This window comes from Triticum urartu, chromosome 1A (genome assembly GCF_056163025.1).
Source record: "Triticum urartu cultivar PI428250 chromosome 1A, HENAU_Tu73, whole genome shotgun sequence".
In the NCBI taxonomy this organism is placed as follows: Eukaryota; Viridiplantae; Streptophyta; class Magnoliopsida; order Poales; family Poaceae; genus Triticum; species Triticum urartu.
Genome location: NC_141873.1, coordinates 146154501 through 146170882, shown reverse-complemented (window position 1 = coordinate 146170882; position 16382 = coordinate 146154501). Strand labels below are relative to the sequence as shown.

Sequence of the window (16382 nt, the reverse complement as noted above, 5' to 3'; positions counted from 1 at the left end):
TCATCATTTTCATCAATATTATCAGATTCAATATTTTCACTCTCTAATCCTAGCAAGTTGTTCATCAAGAAATTCACCAAGTGGCACAGTAGTATCAAGCATAGAAGTAGTTTCGTCATAAGTATCATGCATAGCAGAAGTGGCATCATCATTAACATGCGACATATCAGAACGGATAGCAGAAGCAGATTTAGGTGTCGCAAGCTTACTCAAAACAGAAGGTGAATCAAGTGCAGAGCTAGATGGTAGTTCCTTACCTCCCCTCGTAGTTGAGGGATAAATCTTGATTTTTGGATCTCTCAAGTTCTTCATAATGATAAGCAGGTATAAATCCCAAGTGACTCAAAGAATAGAGCTATGCTCCCCGGCAAAGGCGCCAGAAAATAGTCTTGATAACCCACAAGTATAGGGGATCACAACAGTTTTCGAGGGTAGAGTATTCAACCCAAATTTATTGATTCGACACAAGAGGAGCCAAAGAATATTCTCAAGTATTAGCAGTTGAGTTGTCAATTTAACCACACCTGGAAACTTAATATCTACAACAAAGTATTTAGTAGCAAAGTAATATGATAGTAGTGGTAACGGTAGCAAAGGGTAACGATAGCAAAAGTAATGTTTTTGGTATTTTGTAGTGATGATAGCAATAGCAACGGAAAAGTAAATAAGCGAAGAACAATATATGGAAAGCTCGTAGGCAATGGGTCGGTGATGGAGAATTATGCCGGATGCGGTTCATCATGTAATAATCATAACATAGGGTGACACAGAACTAGCTCCAATTCATTAATGTAATGTAGGCATGTATTCCGAATATAGTCATACGTGCTTATGGAAAAGAACTTGCATGACATCTTTTGTCCTACCCTCCCGTGGCAGCGGGGTCCTAATGGAAACTAAGGGATATTAAGGCCTCCTTTTAATAGAGTACTGGAACAAAGCATTAGCACATAGTGAATACATGAACTCCTCAAACTATGGTCATCACCGGTAAGTATCCCGATTATTGTCACTTCGGGGTTAATGGATCATAACACATAATAGGTGACTATAGACTTGCAAGATAGGACCAAGAACTCTCATATATTGATGAAACCATAATAGGTTCAGATCTGAAATCATGGCACTCGGGCCCTAGTGACAAGCATTAAGCATAGCAAAGTCATAGCAACATCAATCTCAGAACATAGTGGATACTAGGGATCAAACCCTAACAAAACTAAATCGATTACATGATAGATCTCATCCAACCCATCACCGTCCAGCAAGCCTATGATGTAATTACTCACGCACGGCGGTGAGCATCATGAAATTGGTGATGGAGGATGGTTGATGATGACGATGGCGACGGATTCCCCTCTCCGGAGCCCTGAACGGACTCCAGATCAGCCCTTCCGAGAGGTTTTAGGGCTTGGCGGCGGCTCCGTATCGTAAAACGCGATGAATCCTTCTCTCTGGTTTTTTTCTCCCCGAAACCAAATATATAGAGTTGGAGTTGAGGTCGGAGGAGCTCCAGGGGGCACACGAGGTAGGGGCGCGCCCTAGGGGGCATGCGCGCGCCCCACCCTCGTGGACAGATGGTGGGCCCCCTGGTCTTCATCTTTTGCAAGGATTTTTTTATTATTTCTGAAAAGATGTTCCGTGAAGTTTCAGGTCATTCCGAGAACTTTTGTTTCTGCACATAAATAACACCATGGTAATTCTGCTGAAAACAGTGTCAGTCCGGGTTAGTTCCATTCAAATCATGCAAGTTAGAGTCCAAAACAATGGCAAAAGTGTTTGGAAAAGTAGATACGACGGAGACGTATCACCCCCACCCTCGTGGACAGTGGGTGGCCCCCCTCTGGTACTTCTTTCGCCCAATATTTTTTATATATTCTGAAACATGCTCCCGTGAAGTTTCAGGACTTTTGGAGTTGTGCAAATTAGGTCTCTAATATTTGCTCCTCTTTCAGCCCAGAATTCCAGCTGTCGGCATTCTCCCTCTTCATGTAAACCTTGTAAAATAAGTGATAATAGGCATAAGTATTGTGACATGATGTGTAATAACAACCCATAATGCAATAAATATCAATATAAAAGCATGATGCAAAATGAACGTATCAACTCCACCAAGATTAGACCTTGCTTGTCCTCAAGCGAAAGACAAAATCAAAAATATGTCCACATGTTTAGAGATAGAGGTGTCGATAAAAATAAAATACAGACATAAGGGCATCATGATCATTCTTAGAAGAGAAAATGGCTTCTATACCACTGAGACAAGCATCAATTGCTCATTTGCCATCGAACAAAGCTCCAGTGCTCATATACCAGACACAAACGAATTCTAGTGCTTATTTGCCATCGCCGTTAGTCCATCGTCAGAATCTCTACGTTTTCCTGTCAGTCAATCTGAGAATTCCAATTTTACCCTCGTCTTATCTCTTCTCTTAGAATAGAAAAAAAAAAGAAAAATCAACGCACACCACACCACCCGACCAGTTCACGCACGCACACAGCAGCAGCCATGGCGGAACCGTCGCCGCCGCCGCTCCCCCAGCGCATACCCCTCCTCCCCCTCCCGCTCCCTCAGGCTAATTACTCCTCGAAGGATCCGCCGCTCCCCCAGCCTTTGCCGACGCCGAAGGTTCCGCCGCTCCCCGAGCCCCAGCCTATGGAGGCACCGCCGACGGCGCCGCTCCCCCAGCCCCGGCCTCCGCCGCCTCCCGTCGTGGCCCTGCTTCCCTCCCTCCCGACCTCCGCGGCTTCAACTGCCTTAGCCCAACTAGCAGCGCCGACCTCTCCCCGCGACCATGTCGCGCAGAACCCTAGAATCGGGGATTCCAGCGATGTGGAGAGCGGGTCAGGGATGTCCACGGTCGAGGCCCTCCAAGAGATCATTCCGTACGTGGGCACACTCGCTGCAGCTCCTCTGCCCCAAGTTTCCAAGCTCCATGAGGAGGACGGCGTGGCTGACGAATGCGGCTCCACCTCTCTCTCTCATATTTGTGCTAGGTAATTTTTCAGTCTATCTATTTTTGCTAAAGTTTTAGATAGGAGCATACAAATATTGACATGGTTTCATCATCCACAGGATGATCCAATCATGTACTTACACGGTAGAGGTGAAGATTTGTGGCGGTGGAACCGAAATCTGTGGGGATTCTACATTTACTTGGGATATTGTTGAGGGTAGTAGCTCAAGATTGAAGGATCTAGTGGCTTCCATTGCTGGAACTTTTCCACTATTTTCAGTGGAGAATATAATTCTTGAGTACGTTGACTCTATTAGTGGCAACAATATTTGTGTGTCAAATGATGAAGAATGCCTGAAAATGTAGTCTTTTCATCAAAATAGAAGCGGTAATCTGATCATCAAACAATCTGACCCAAGTGATAGTGTTGATGTGCATTTTACTCCATTGAATCAAACACCATCTATAGCACTGCCTAGTCAAGCAAGTAATGTAAATGATGAAGCTAAAGTATGCCTTATGGATACATATCTTGCAAATCCACATGAAGAATATGAACATGTTGGTGTAGATGAGAGGACCAATACTCAATTGATAGTGCTGGTTCAGATAGTGATGATGAGCTCGGAGAAAAAAAAGATATACCAAATAGTGAGCATGTAGAGGATAGCAGCGATGACGAGGAGTGGGTTACGGAAGATGCTAGACCAGATGTTATTCCAGAAATAGTGTATGATAAAGAAAACCCACCAATGCATGTTGGTGCAAAGTATCCTAATATTGAAGAGTTTAGGTTGGCAATTGCTACATATGCCATAAAGAAAGAGTTTGATTTTCAAGTTGACAAAAGTGAGCCTACACGATTCAGGGCTCATTGTCGCGAGTCTAAAGATTGCACATGGAGAATTCATGTTGGGAGGTTGGATGATGGAGAAACTATGGAGGTATATATTTTAGTTAGTTGCATACTCTAGCTGTTATTAAATGGAGTTGACTCTATTTTCTTACCCATTACAATTTACTGCAGGTCAAGGTTCATTTGGAGAAGCACACATGTGCTAGTACAAAGAAAAAAAAGGAGCAGCATAATGCTTCAAAGGCATGGGTGTGTGAGAAAGTCATGGACTGGATAAAAGAAGATCCTAGTGTTCGCCCAAAGGAGTTACAGAGGAGGCTACATGACAAGTACAAGATCGAGATCAATTATACAAAAGTATTCAGGGGCAAAGGACTAGCAATGGCTAAGTTGTTTGGTGATTGGGATGAGTCTTTTGACAAGCTGTATGCCTGGAAAGCGGAGGTTGAGAAGAGGTCTCCTGGAAGCATAGTTGCGATTGACCACATGGAGTATGATCAGAAAAAGTATTTTATACGGATGTTTGTTGGATTGAAGCCTCTCTGCGATGGATTCTTGGCTGGATGCAGACCTTACTTGGCGATAGACAGCACTCATTTGACAGGCAAGTATAGAGGCCAGTTAGCTACTGCTTGTGCTATTGATGGGCACAATTGGCTATACCCTGTAGCATATGGAGTTATTGATGCGGAAACTACTGAAAGTTGGGTGTGGTTTATGGAGAAGCTTCGTGAGGCTATTGGCTCTCCCCCTGGCCTAGCCATATGTTCAGATGCAGGTAAAGGGATTGACACTGCAATTGAAAAGGTGTTTGAGTATGCAGAACATAGGGAATGCATGCGACACTTGGTTGTGAACTTCAAAAAAAAGTTTCATGGCAAAGTTTTTGATGATCATTTGTGGCCAGCTGCTTTTTCATGGACTCCTCGCGCTTTTGACTATCACATGGCAGCCATAGAGCAGAAAAGGGCTGCTGCAATTACATACTTAAAGAAGTACCACAGCAGGCTATGGTCAAGGAGCAAATATTCATGTTCCTCAAAAGTGGATTATGTGACAAATAATTTGGCCGAGTGTTTCAACAACTGGATCCACAAGCACAAAGGTTTAATGTTGTTTCAGCTCATGGACAAGATCAGGAGGAAGATTACCGTTAAGCATGAGAAGAGGAGAAGGGTTGCTAGGAAATTGCAAGGTCGACGTATACTTCCAAGTGTCATGAATGAGCTGAATGAAAAAAGTAGGGGGCTAGACATTGAATATGAGAGAATAGATGACATGATTGCAGAGGTTGCCGAGTGTGCTGTGCTGGGTGGCAAGCGCCACATTACTGATCTATCAAATAGGACATGCACATGCCGGGCATTTCAAGTCTCTGGGAAGCCTTGCAAACATGCAATCAACTTTATGACTGGAATTAGGGGAGTCACCATAGCAGATTTTGTTGATGACTATTACAGCGTTGCCAAGTTCACTGCAGCTTATGCCCATGTTCTTCCTGGCCTGACCGACATGTCTCAATGGCCAAGTGTGAACAAAGATTTCATTTTGAATCCCCCAATCCTTAGGAGGGCCCCTGGGAGGCCAAAAGTACAGAGGCATAAAAGTGGTGCCGAGAATAGCAAGGGCAAGGGAAATAAAGGCCAGCACCAATGTCCAATTTGCAAGGCCTATGGACATAGATGGCAAAGCTGTAAAGATGCTGCTCCGGAAGCACTAGCTGCCTATGCTGAAGTAGCAAAGCAAAAAAGGTAGTGCTTGCTTCAATATTACTGTTTTCATCATACTCTTGTCCTAATGATGCTAATATGTGAAACTAATGCAGGGACAAAAGAAAGAAAAAACCCATTACAAAGGTTGTTCTTCCATGTTCAATTGAAACTGAAACTGCACTGCCTCTACTTCTATGTCCGAGTGATGCAATTGAAGACAATGTCGCCAAGTCGAAATCATCAAAGACTACCTCCAAATCTACAAGGTATGCAAGCTGCACAATCTTCAATGAAATGTTTCTTTTACAATGTGTAAGTTAGCAACGTATATTCTGCGAGGATCATCATAGTATGTAATCTGATGTTTTAATGTAGATCAAAGGCCATATCTGTTGCGCCTGACAGCCCTGCAATGGGCACTCGAAGCAGGAGGAGTGTTGCACCTGACAGCCCTGCAATGAGCACTCGAAGCAAGAAGAAGCTGAAACTGTGATATTCAGCAAAATTTCACATATTATTTACATATCGCAACTCTTCATGTCTAATTTATCTATAGACTTTGCTTATGTGAACAGCCTACTCTCGGTTGTGGTCTTTTGGTAGGGATGGAAACTTGAGTTTACTTATGCATGACTGAATTTGGTGTTTGCTGAATGGTTTCTAAATGATGTGAACTTTGATGAGTAATATTCTGTAGCTGAAGTATATATATGCTGATACTATTATCTGTGCACTGTTGTTTTGCTGAAATGCTGAAATTACAGGCAAAATGCTGTCAGTTTATTCCTAGATATGTTCTCCCATTGTTGCTTATTTGCCACTGAGGGCAAACAAGTCATTTTGGCCTCTGAAAACAGTGAGCTAACATTGTTCTAACAGCCAGTGGCATATGAGCACTAGAATTCGTTTGTTACTGGTATATGAGCACTGGAGCTTTGTTCGATGGCAAATGAGCAGTTGATGCTTGTCTCGGTGGTATAGAAGCCATTTTCTCTTCTTAGAACAACACACACATATGTATATATGGTGGGTCTATTATAATAACACCTTTTAAGACCTTATTCTAATAACACCTACCCTTATTCTGATAACACTCTAGACCGGCAGCCACCCGACGACGACACAAAAAGGAAAAAAAAGCCTGGTCAACCCCAGCCCGAAACCCATCCCCACTCCGTGGCTCCCACACTCATGCCCACGACACGCACCTCCTCCCACCTTCGTCCCCCCGTCTCCTTCCCCATCGAACCACCTCCCTCCACCAACGCCTACACCATACAACCTCCCTCCCTGTGCCGCCCCTCACACCTCGCACCAGACCAACCCCAATCCTCCTCACCTTCTACTGCCATCGCCGGCAGCCACCAGCGCACCGACCAGGCACCCTCCACTGACTAGCCTTCCACCCACACCTACCCCTGCCGACGTCACCCATCCTTCTCCTCCGAAGAACCCCACCTCCTTCCCACCGCGCCGCCCCTCCCTGGCTACCAACCTCCTGCCCAGATGGTGCTGGTCTACTGGAGACTATGCGCCCTCCCGCGCCGCCCTAGCCCTCCCCCGCACCGGATCCGAGGCGGCCACGACCTCCCGCGCCGCCCCCGCCCTCCCCTACGCCGGATCTGAGGCTACCCCTCGCCGCCCCGCCGACGCGCAGTCCGCCGCGCCTCTCCACACCGCCGCCCACCGTGCCGTCTCGGCAAACTGGCGCCGCTGTCGATCCCCTGCTGGATCCGGCGACCCGCTCTACTCCGGCGCCCCCAGCGCCCTTTCCTCCGCCTCGAATACCGTTGGTCCGGCATCCCCATGCCGCCTCCGTAGCCCAATCGTCCATCTCTAACGCCATCCCCGTGGATCCCTCTAATTCTGCATCGAGCGTGAGGACCTCTTTGCCATGGATCCATGGAGGGACAGATGGAGAGCGTGCAGATGGCGGCGACGCAACTCTGCCATGGATCCATGGTCAGGTAGCACGGCCATGCAGTCCAGCATGCGCGCGCGTGCAGTACTGTTGTGGCGGCGAGGCAGCTCGTGTACGCCCATGGCACGACGATTTCCTCGTCATGGTTGCCATTGCGGAGGAACCCCGTCGCTATCTCCGGGCTGCACCATCTCCGCCCGTCGCCGTCCCCAGCACGCGGTCGCCCCCGAAACCCTGCCTCCTCCCCGCCTTTTCCTGCCGCTCTGAGTGAGCATTCTGTTCCTGCAGGGCTCCAGCCCGCCGTGCACAGCTCGGGCGGACGCATGATGCGGTTCTGTGCTACTGTACTTGCAGTTTTTTTTGCGTGCAACTGCAGTCAGTTTCGACTCCGCGTGTAGTGAAGTTTCGGGCGAGCCGTGTTGGCAGAAAAGGAAGGAAATTATGAGGGTGAGTTCACTTCTGTGGAAAAGGAAGAAAATTAAAACCCCACTTGCCGACGAGACAACAATCTGCAAGCATCATGTGCATGCAGTTCCTTTTGTATATGCGTGCAATGCTGTGTGTGTATGTGTGCAGTACACCCCCATCGGTCATTTGTGTATTCTTTGAGAAAGCAATTTGTATTGTCGCATGTGGCGATTTCCCTTGTTTTTGGTATGCTTGCAATGTGGTGTATGTATGCGTGCAGTTCACTCCTCTGGTTCCTTTTGAAAAATCAACAAAAAAACATCACAAAAGAAGTTCATTTCTTTTTTGATGTAGTCCACTACTTTCTGCCCTGCCGTTCACTTTCACCAACTGAAAAAAATGCAGTTCTCTGGTCTTAGCCACGTGGTTCACTTACTTTGACCATGTGGTCCACTTGCCTGGTCTACGCGTGTACAAGAAAAGAATATGAAAAAAAGACAACAAAGAATGTCATGCGGTTCACTTTTAGTAGTGTCGTGGTTCACTTCTGGTAGTGTCGCATGTTCACTTAATTCCAACGTGAAGTGCAGAAAAGTTATGGAAACGACAAAAAAAATTATTGCGGTTTATTTCTCGATAGTGTTGTGGTACACTTACGCCCGATGTGAAGTGTGATTCACTTCCTCGCTAGAGAAAAATTACACCCGACAAAAAGAAAATGACGAAGTTCACCCGATTGTCTGATGCAATGCGGTTTTCATTCTGTAGCAGTGCGGTCGACTATATGATGTTGTTCATCCCGTAAGTGCAAAAAAAATGTTACGGAAGCGGAAAACACTAATGTGGTTCACTTCTTGATAGTATTGTGGTTCATTTACACCCGATGTGAAGTGCACTCTACTTTCTTTGTAACGCCCTCGATGCGGCTATAGCTCCCACGTGTCGAGGCACGACTTAGAGACATAACCGCATTGAAAGCAATGTCGCAAGTCAGGCAATCATTACAACATCCCATGTAATATATAATAAAAGAGGGAGATACATAGTTGGCTTACACTCGCCACGTCACATCAGAGTACATAAATAACATACATCATCCAAAACACTCATGGCCCGACTACGGCGCCAAAATAGAAGAAAACCCAACATGCGACAACGGTCCCAATCACCCCCAACTGGGCACCACTACTGATCATCGGGAAAGGAAACATAATAACGCCGAGAGTCCTCGTCGAACTCCCACTTGAGCTCGTACTCGTCACCTGGAGCGGAATCACCTGGACCTGCATCTGGAGTTATAGTATCTGTGAGCCACAGGGACTCAGCAATCTCGCACCCTCGCGATCAAGACTATTTAAGCTTATAGGAAGGGGTAAGGCAAATATATGTGGAGCTGCAGCAAGCGACTAGCATATGTGGTGGCTATCTTATTCGCAAAAGAGAGCGAGAAAAGGAGGCAAAGCACGAGCGAGAAACTAGAGGAACAACCTATGCAAGCATTACTCCAACACCGTGTCCACTTCCCGGACTCCGCCGAGAAGAGGCCATCACGGTAACACACTCAGTTGATTCATTTTAATTAATTAAGGTTTCAAGTTATCTACAACCGGACATTAACAAATTCCCATCTGCCCATAACCGCGGGCACTGTTTTCGAAAGTTCAATCCCTGCAGGGGAGTCCCAACTTAGCCCATGACAAGCTCTCACGGTCAACGAAGGAATAGACCTCCTCCCAAGACGTTCCGATCAGACTCGGTATCTCGGTAACTCAAGACACTTCGACAGGTTAAAACAAGACCAACAACACCGCCCGAATGTGCCGACAAATCCCGATAGGAGCTGCACATATCTCTTTCTCAGGGTACACTCAGATAAGCAATCCGTACAACTAAAACCAGCCCTCGAGTTTCCCCAAGGTGGCGCTGCAAGGGGCTCTAGTTCGGACCAGCACTTAGAGGAGCACTGGCCCGGGGGGGGGGGTAAAATAAGATGACCCTTGAGTCTGCAGAACCCAAGGGAAAGAAAAGGCTAGGTGGCAAAAGGTAAAACCAATGTTGGGCATTGCTGGACAAGCTTTAATCAAGGCGAAATATCAAGGGGTTCCCATTATAACCCAACCGCGTAAGGGACGCAAAATCCGGGAACATAACACCGATATGACGGAAACTAGGGCGGCAAGAGTGGAACAAAACACTAGGCGAGAGGCCGAGCCTTCCACCCTTAACCAACTATATAGATGCATTAAGATAACATACCAACATAATGATATCCCAACAAGTAAATAAAAGATGTTCCAACAAGGAACGGCCTCCAATCTTCACCTGCAACTAGCAACGCTATAAGAGGGGCTGAGCAAAGCGGTAACATAGCCAATCAACGGTTTGCTAGGACATGGTGGGTTAGAGGTTTGACATGGCAATTGGGAGGCTGACAAGCAAAAGGTAGGCATCGTAGCATTGGCATAGCAAGAGCGAGCAAACTAGCATAGCAAAGATAGTAGTGATTTCGGGGGTATGATCATCTTGCCTGCACAGTTGTCAGAGTTGACTGGATCCTCACAAGCAAACTCAACGGGCTCCTCGGTAGCGAACTCGCCTCCCGGATCTACCCAAACAAGACAAACAAGCAACAAGGATACAATCAACCACGTGCAAGAACAAACAATATGACGAAATGATGATATGCTATGCGGGATGCGATGCGGGATGCAAAATGCAAGATATGACAGGGAATACATGAACCTGGCCTCAACTTGGAATTCCAAGGGTGCCACTGGAAATATGAGATGAAATCGCTTGAAAACGATATAAAGATCATCGGAATCGGAGTTACGGTTTGGAAATGGCAAGCGTTTTAAGAATGACACCGGTCTGCGATTTACAGCAAGTAGGCATCTAAATGCAACGAAATGAACATGCTACAGCCACCAAACATGACAACAATATACATGGAAGGGATGCACACAAGATGCTTAACAAAAGACTAGCACTGAGCTACAGCCAATTAATCCATTAAGAGGTTCAAACAAGCATGGCAAAAACGCAAATGCAAAACAGATTTCAGACTTAGTGAAATTAACACTTGTCTGAAATTTCAGATCACGAAGCCCTCTTCGGAGCAGCAAAACAACATGATACATGACCTGATTAGGACAAGTAAGAACATGGCATGGAGCTACTCAAAAAGCTTAACAAAAGTCCCAAAGTTACCTGGGGCCAAAAGGGATCACAAAATATACTAACGGGCACACGAACATAGCTAAAACACAATCAGTTTTCAGACTTAGTGAAAACTGAGACATGCTGAAATATAACTCGCGAAGGCATGTAAACGAGCTCGATGCACTCACTATGGTGCAAGTCATGGCAAGGCAAGCATACATCCATTAAGAAGGCACAAAATTCTAGCTAGACATGGCAAGAACAATGGCATAGCATGCACGGATCAACTACAATAACATCGGCAAAATCGCAAACGAGTTGACGATCTGCCCGGATTCACCATGAAGCAAAAGTAGAGCTCGATTGACTCAAGCTAGGTTACTCCAAAATTGCAAACAAAGACATGGATGGATAGATCATAACATGATTAACAACACTCCTTTACTGATCATCCTTAAAAGAGGCACGGATCACTAGGAAACAAGCTGAACATATGGCATCATGAACTAAATAATCCCAGACTTAGTGAAAACAACTAAGTCCCTGAAAACAGATTTCCCGGGTGCCTCACTTTGCAAGCTTGCACAAGTCACCACACACATCCTAAAAATTCATGGGTTGCACCTCTGGAAAGAAGACAAAATCTTTAACAAAACATATGAAGGACTCACAGGCATAGCATGCACACAATAATCATGGCAAAAATGACAAAAGTCTAAGATGAACTAGCAGATCTGACAATTAACTCACGAAGCCTCCTTCTAACAGCATTTTGGGCATAAAGATGAGCTCAAATGAAAATGATGCAATGGGATGAAATGATGTACTCGTCGAGGCGAACATTTTGATATATTATATGCCCAATACGGAGCTACGGATGCGGAGATACGGCCGGTCAAAGTATGCATAAAAATGAGGGTTTCGGGAGGAGAAAGTCAACCGTCCAATTTCCAGATCTAGATCCAGATCGGGCACGGGAACCGAGGTTGCCGGATTTACTGTAGCTGCTCGCCGGATCCGACGGGGAAGAAGGCCGGGGTCGGTGGAGAGGACCGGGCGCCGGTGGAGCTTGCTCCGCCCGGCGGAGGGGGTGGCCCGCGGCGGCGCGGCGTGCTCCGGGCGGCGGCGGTGGGGCGGCGCCGGCCCGGCGAGGCGGCGAGCGGTGGCGGGGCGGCGGCCGGCGTCGGAGGAGAAGGGCGGCGGTGCGGGTGTCTCCTCTGGCCCGCGGAGGCGGCGTCGGGGGCCGGCTACGGGCCTTCGGGCCCGGCGACGGCGGGTGTGGTCGGTGCCACGTGGCAGCGTCCGGTTGGGCGCGGGGCTGCGGCGGACGTGTCCGGCTAGGCTCCGGACATGTCCGTCGGTGCGGAGATGTTTTTTTTTGGGTTGGACGAGGAGAGATCCGAGATCCGAAAACGGGGGGGGGGGGGGGGCTATTTATAGGCATAAGTGGAGCTAGGAGAGTCCAAATGAGGTGCGGTTTTCGGCCACGCGATCGTGATCGAACGCTCTAGGACATGGAGCAGAGTTTGGTGGGTTTTGGGCCAAACTGGAGGGGTGTTGCCTTTTCGGTCCCTCGGTTAACCGTTGGAGTATCAAACGAAGTCCAAATGATACGAAACTTGACAGGCGGTCTACCAGTAGTAAACCAAGGCCGCTTGGCAAGTCTCGGTCCAATCCGGAAATGTTTAATCCCCACACACGAAAGAAAGCTAGAAATGACCACCGGAGGAGAACGAAGCGCCGGAATGCAAAACGGACAACGGGGAAAAGCTCGAATGCATGAGACGAACACGCATGCAAGTGCAATGCACATGATGACATGCTATGAGATGCATGACAACGACAACAACACATGGAGACAAAAACCCAAACCCGAGAAATAAATATAACTTAATGCCAGAAACGGCAAGAGTTGGAGTACAAATTGGGAAAGTTACATCCGGGGTGTTACAACACTCCACCACTATGAAAAGATCTCGTGCCAAGATCTAGGACTGAAAGAACTCCGGGTACTCAGAACGGAGGTGATCCTCGCGTTCCCAGGTAGCTTCACGGTCGGAATGGTGTGACCACTTGACTTTGAGAAATTTGATTGACTTGTTGCGAGTCTTGCGTTCAGTCTCTTCAAGAATAGCAACTGGGTGCTCACGATAAGAGAGATCTTCTTGGAGCTCAATGTCTTCGAAGTTGGCGGTGTGGTCAGGAGTCTTGAAGCACTTTCGAAGCTGAGGGACATGGAACACGTCATGAACATTTGCAAAGTTTGAAGGAAGCTCGAGTTGATAGGCGAGGTCGCCTCTCTTGCTGACAATCTTGAAAGGTCCCACGTATCTAGGGGCAAGCTTCCCTTTGATACCGAAGCGACGAGTACCTTTCATAGGAGAGACACGGAGGTAAACATGATCTCCGATCTCGAAAGCCAAATCACGGTGCTTACTATCATAGTTGCTCTTCTGGCAGGATTGGGCTGCTTTGAGGTTATCACGAATGACTTTGCACATTTCTTCTGCCTCTGTGATTAAGTCATTACCCAAAAGCTGACGTTCACCGCTTTCAGACCAGTTGAGAGGGGTACGGCACTTCCTGCCATACAGAATTTCAAAAGGGGCCTTGCCCGAACTTGCTTGAAAACTATTATTGTAGGAGAATTCAGCATAAGGAAGACAATCCTCCCACTTCATGCCGAAGGAGATCACACAAGCCCTGAGCATATCTTCAAGAATCTGGTTGACACGCTCGACTTGACCGCTTGTTTGAGGATGGAAAGCTATGCTGAAGCGGATGTTGGTGCCCATGGCCTTCTGGAAAGAATCCCAAAACTTGGAGGTAAAGATGCTGCCACGGTCTGAAGAGATCACTTGAGGAATACCGTGCAGAGAGATAATGCGAGAGGTATAGAGTTCCGCCAATTGAGCTGCAGTGGTCGACTCTTTGATAGGCAGAAAATGAGCCACTTTGGTGAGCTTGTCGATGACAACGAATATAGCATCATTGCCACGCTTGGACTTTGGAAACCCAGTCACGAAGTCCATTTCAATGTGGTCAAACTTCCATTCTGGAATGGCAAGAGGTTGAAGGAGACCTGCTGGCCTTTGGTGTTCTGCCTTCACCCTTCTGCAGACATCACATTCATTCACGAATTGAGCGATATCGCGCTTCATTCGACTCCACCAATAAGCTTGCTTGAGGTCCTGATACATCTTCGTGCTACCAGGGTGGATGGACAGGAGAGAATTGTGAGCCTCGTTCATGATCACTTTACGAAGTTCACCTTTGGGCACAACAATACGATCCTCAAAGAAGAGAGTATCATTGTCATCAAGGCGGTAGCACTTGTACTTGGACTGACTCTTGGCAATCCCAATCTTCACCTTTTTCACCATAGCATCAAGAAGCTGGGCTTGGCGAATCTGGTCTTCTAAGGTAGGAGAGACTTGAAGGTTGGCGAGGAAACCTTGAGGGACAACTTGCAGATTAAGTTTGCGGAAAGCTTCACAAAGCTCGGGTTGATAAGGCTTGAGAATCAGACTGTTGCAGTAGGCCTTTCTGCTCAAAGCGTCAGCAATCACATTGGCCTTGCCTGGAGTATACTCGATACTCGGATTATACTCTTGAATCATTTCGACCCATCGGGTTTGCCTGAGGTTGAGATTAGGCTGAGTGAAGATGTACTTGAGACTCTTGTGATCAGTGAAAATGTCCACTTTTCTTCCCAATAGAAGATGTCTCCAAGTCAAAAGAGCATGCACAACTGCCGCCAACTCGAGATCATGAGTGGGGTAGTTCTTCTCATTAGGCTTCAACTGGCGAGATGTATAAGCAACAACTTTCTTCTCTTGCATCAATACTGCGCCAAGACCTTGGAGAGAGGCATCACAAAAGACCTCGTACGGCTTGGATTCATAAGGTGGAGTCAAGACTGGAGTAGTGATCAATTTCTCTTTCAAAGTGTTGAAAGCAATATCACACTCCGGAGACCAAACGTACTTGACATGCTTCTGAAGAAGATTTGAGAGAGGCTTCGCGATCTTAGAAAAGTTTTCAACGAATCTTCGGCAATAGCTTGCGAGACCGAGAAAACTGCGGAGTTGCTTCACGTTCTGAGGAGGTTCCCAATTCACAATTGCAGACACCTTCTCAGGATTCACGGAAATGCCCTTGGCAGAGATGATATGACCAAGATAAAGAACCTCATCGAGCCAAAATTCACACTTGGAGAACTTGGCGTAGAACTGATGTTCCCTGAGCTTATCGAGAACCAAACGCAAGTGCTTGGCATGATCTTCCTTGTTCTCCGAGAAAACCAGAATGTCGTCGAGATATACCAAAACGAAGTCATTGGTGTAGGCGTTGAAGATAAAATTCATCATGCGAGAGAACGTCGGAGGAGCGTTGGCGAGACCAAAAGACATGACAGTGTATTCATATGAACCAAAGCTTGTTCTGAATGCTGTCTTGGGAATATCTTCTTCACGAATGCGAATCTGGTGATAACCCATATGGAGATCAAGCTTGGAGAATACTTGGGCACCTTTTAGTTGTTCGAACAGCTCATTGATGTTGGGAAGTGGGTATTTGTTCTTGATGGTCTTCTTGTTCACTGGACGGTAATTAACACAAAGTCAGTTCGTTCCATCCTTCTTCTTCACAAAAAGAACACCACAACCCCACGGAGAAGAACTAGGCCGGATGAGACCCATTCTTTCTTGCTCATCGAGTTGCGTCTTCAGCTCCTTCAACTCTTCAGGTCCGAGCTTGTAAGGACGTTTGCACACAGGTTCCGTGCCAGGCTCAAGTTCAATAACGAATTCAACTGGACGGTGCGGAGGCATTCCTGGGAGCTCTTCTGGAAAGACGTCTTGATATTCGCAAACGACTGGAATTTGAGAGATGGCATCCAATTCACCCTTCTCATTGAGAGAAAACAGATGGATAGAATCATCCCGAGCGGCAAAGACAATTACATCCTCAGACGAATGAGTCAATTGAATCTGCCTGGCTGCACAATCAAGCTGAGCCTTGTGCTTAGAAAGCCAATCCATTCCGAGAATAAGATCAATATCCGAGTCACCAAGAACATTTGGAGAGGACAAGAACTTATAGTCACCCAAAGTGATAGTAACATCCGGAACGCAAACTCGAGATGTCATTTGACGGGCCGGAGAGACGATAGCCAACGGCTTCGGCAACACTTGAGTAACAAAATCATGCTTAGATGCAAAAGGTCTCGACATGAAACAATGCGATGCACCAGTGTCAAAAAGAACTTTTGCAGGAATATCATTAACAGGAAGGTTACCCATGATCACATCCGATGAGTCCTCTGCCTGAGCTGCATTCATCATATTGACCTTGGCGAACTTGGG

General features: G+C 46.8%; 1 protein-coding gene across 3 annotated transcripts; it reads left to right on the top strand.

The window, feature by feature from the left end:
* Positions 1 to 2239: 2239 nt before the first annotated feature.
* Positions 2240 to 6514, top strand: LOC147990406 (uncharacterized). 3 transcript variants are annotated; one of them, XM_087516118.1, is made up of 5 exons: positions 2240 to 2997; positions 3826 to 3901; positions 3985 to 5564; positions 5639 to 5791; positions 5901 to 6514. In XM_087516118.1, the coding sequence occupies exons 1-5, from the start codon at positions 2510 to 2512 to the stop codon at positions 6016 to 6018; spliced, it is 2415 nt and encodes an 804-aa protein (XP_087372244.1). In that variant the 5' UTR covers positions 2240 to 2509; the 3' UTR covers positions 6019 to 6514. The 3 variants fall into 3 exon arrangements, with proteins under 3 accessions (XP_087372244.1, XP_087372249.1, XP_087372242.1); XM_087516123.1 differs by lacking the exon at positions 5901 to 6514 and having other exon boundaries at positions 3985 to 5810; XM_087516116.1 differs by lacking the exons at positions 2240 to 2997; positions 3826 to 3901 and having other exon boundaries at positions 4637 to 5564.
* The last annotated feature ends 9868 nt before the right edge of the window (positions 6515 to 16382 follow it).

Bases quoted from the DNA above. Each gene is read 5' to 3' on its own strand.
- LOC147990406 (XM_087516118.1), top strand. From the start codon at position 2,510: ATGGCGGAACCGTCGCCGCCGCCGCTCCCCCAGCGCATACCCCTCCTC. The intron at 5,565-5,638 runs GTAGTGCTTGCT...AAACTAATGCAG, and splicing joins GAAGTAGCAAAGCAAAAAAG to GGACAAAAGAAAGAAAAAAC. The intron at 5,792-5,900 runs GTATGCAAGCTG...GTTTTAATGTAG, and splicing joins ACTACCTCCAAATCTACAAG to ATCAAAGGCCATATCTGTTG.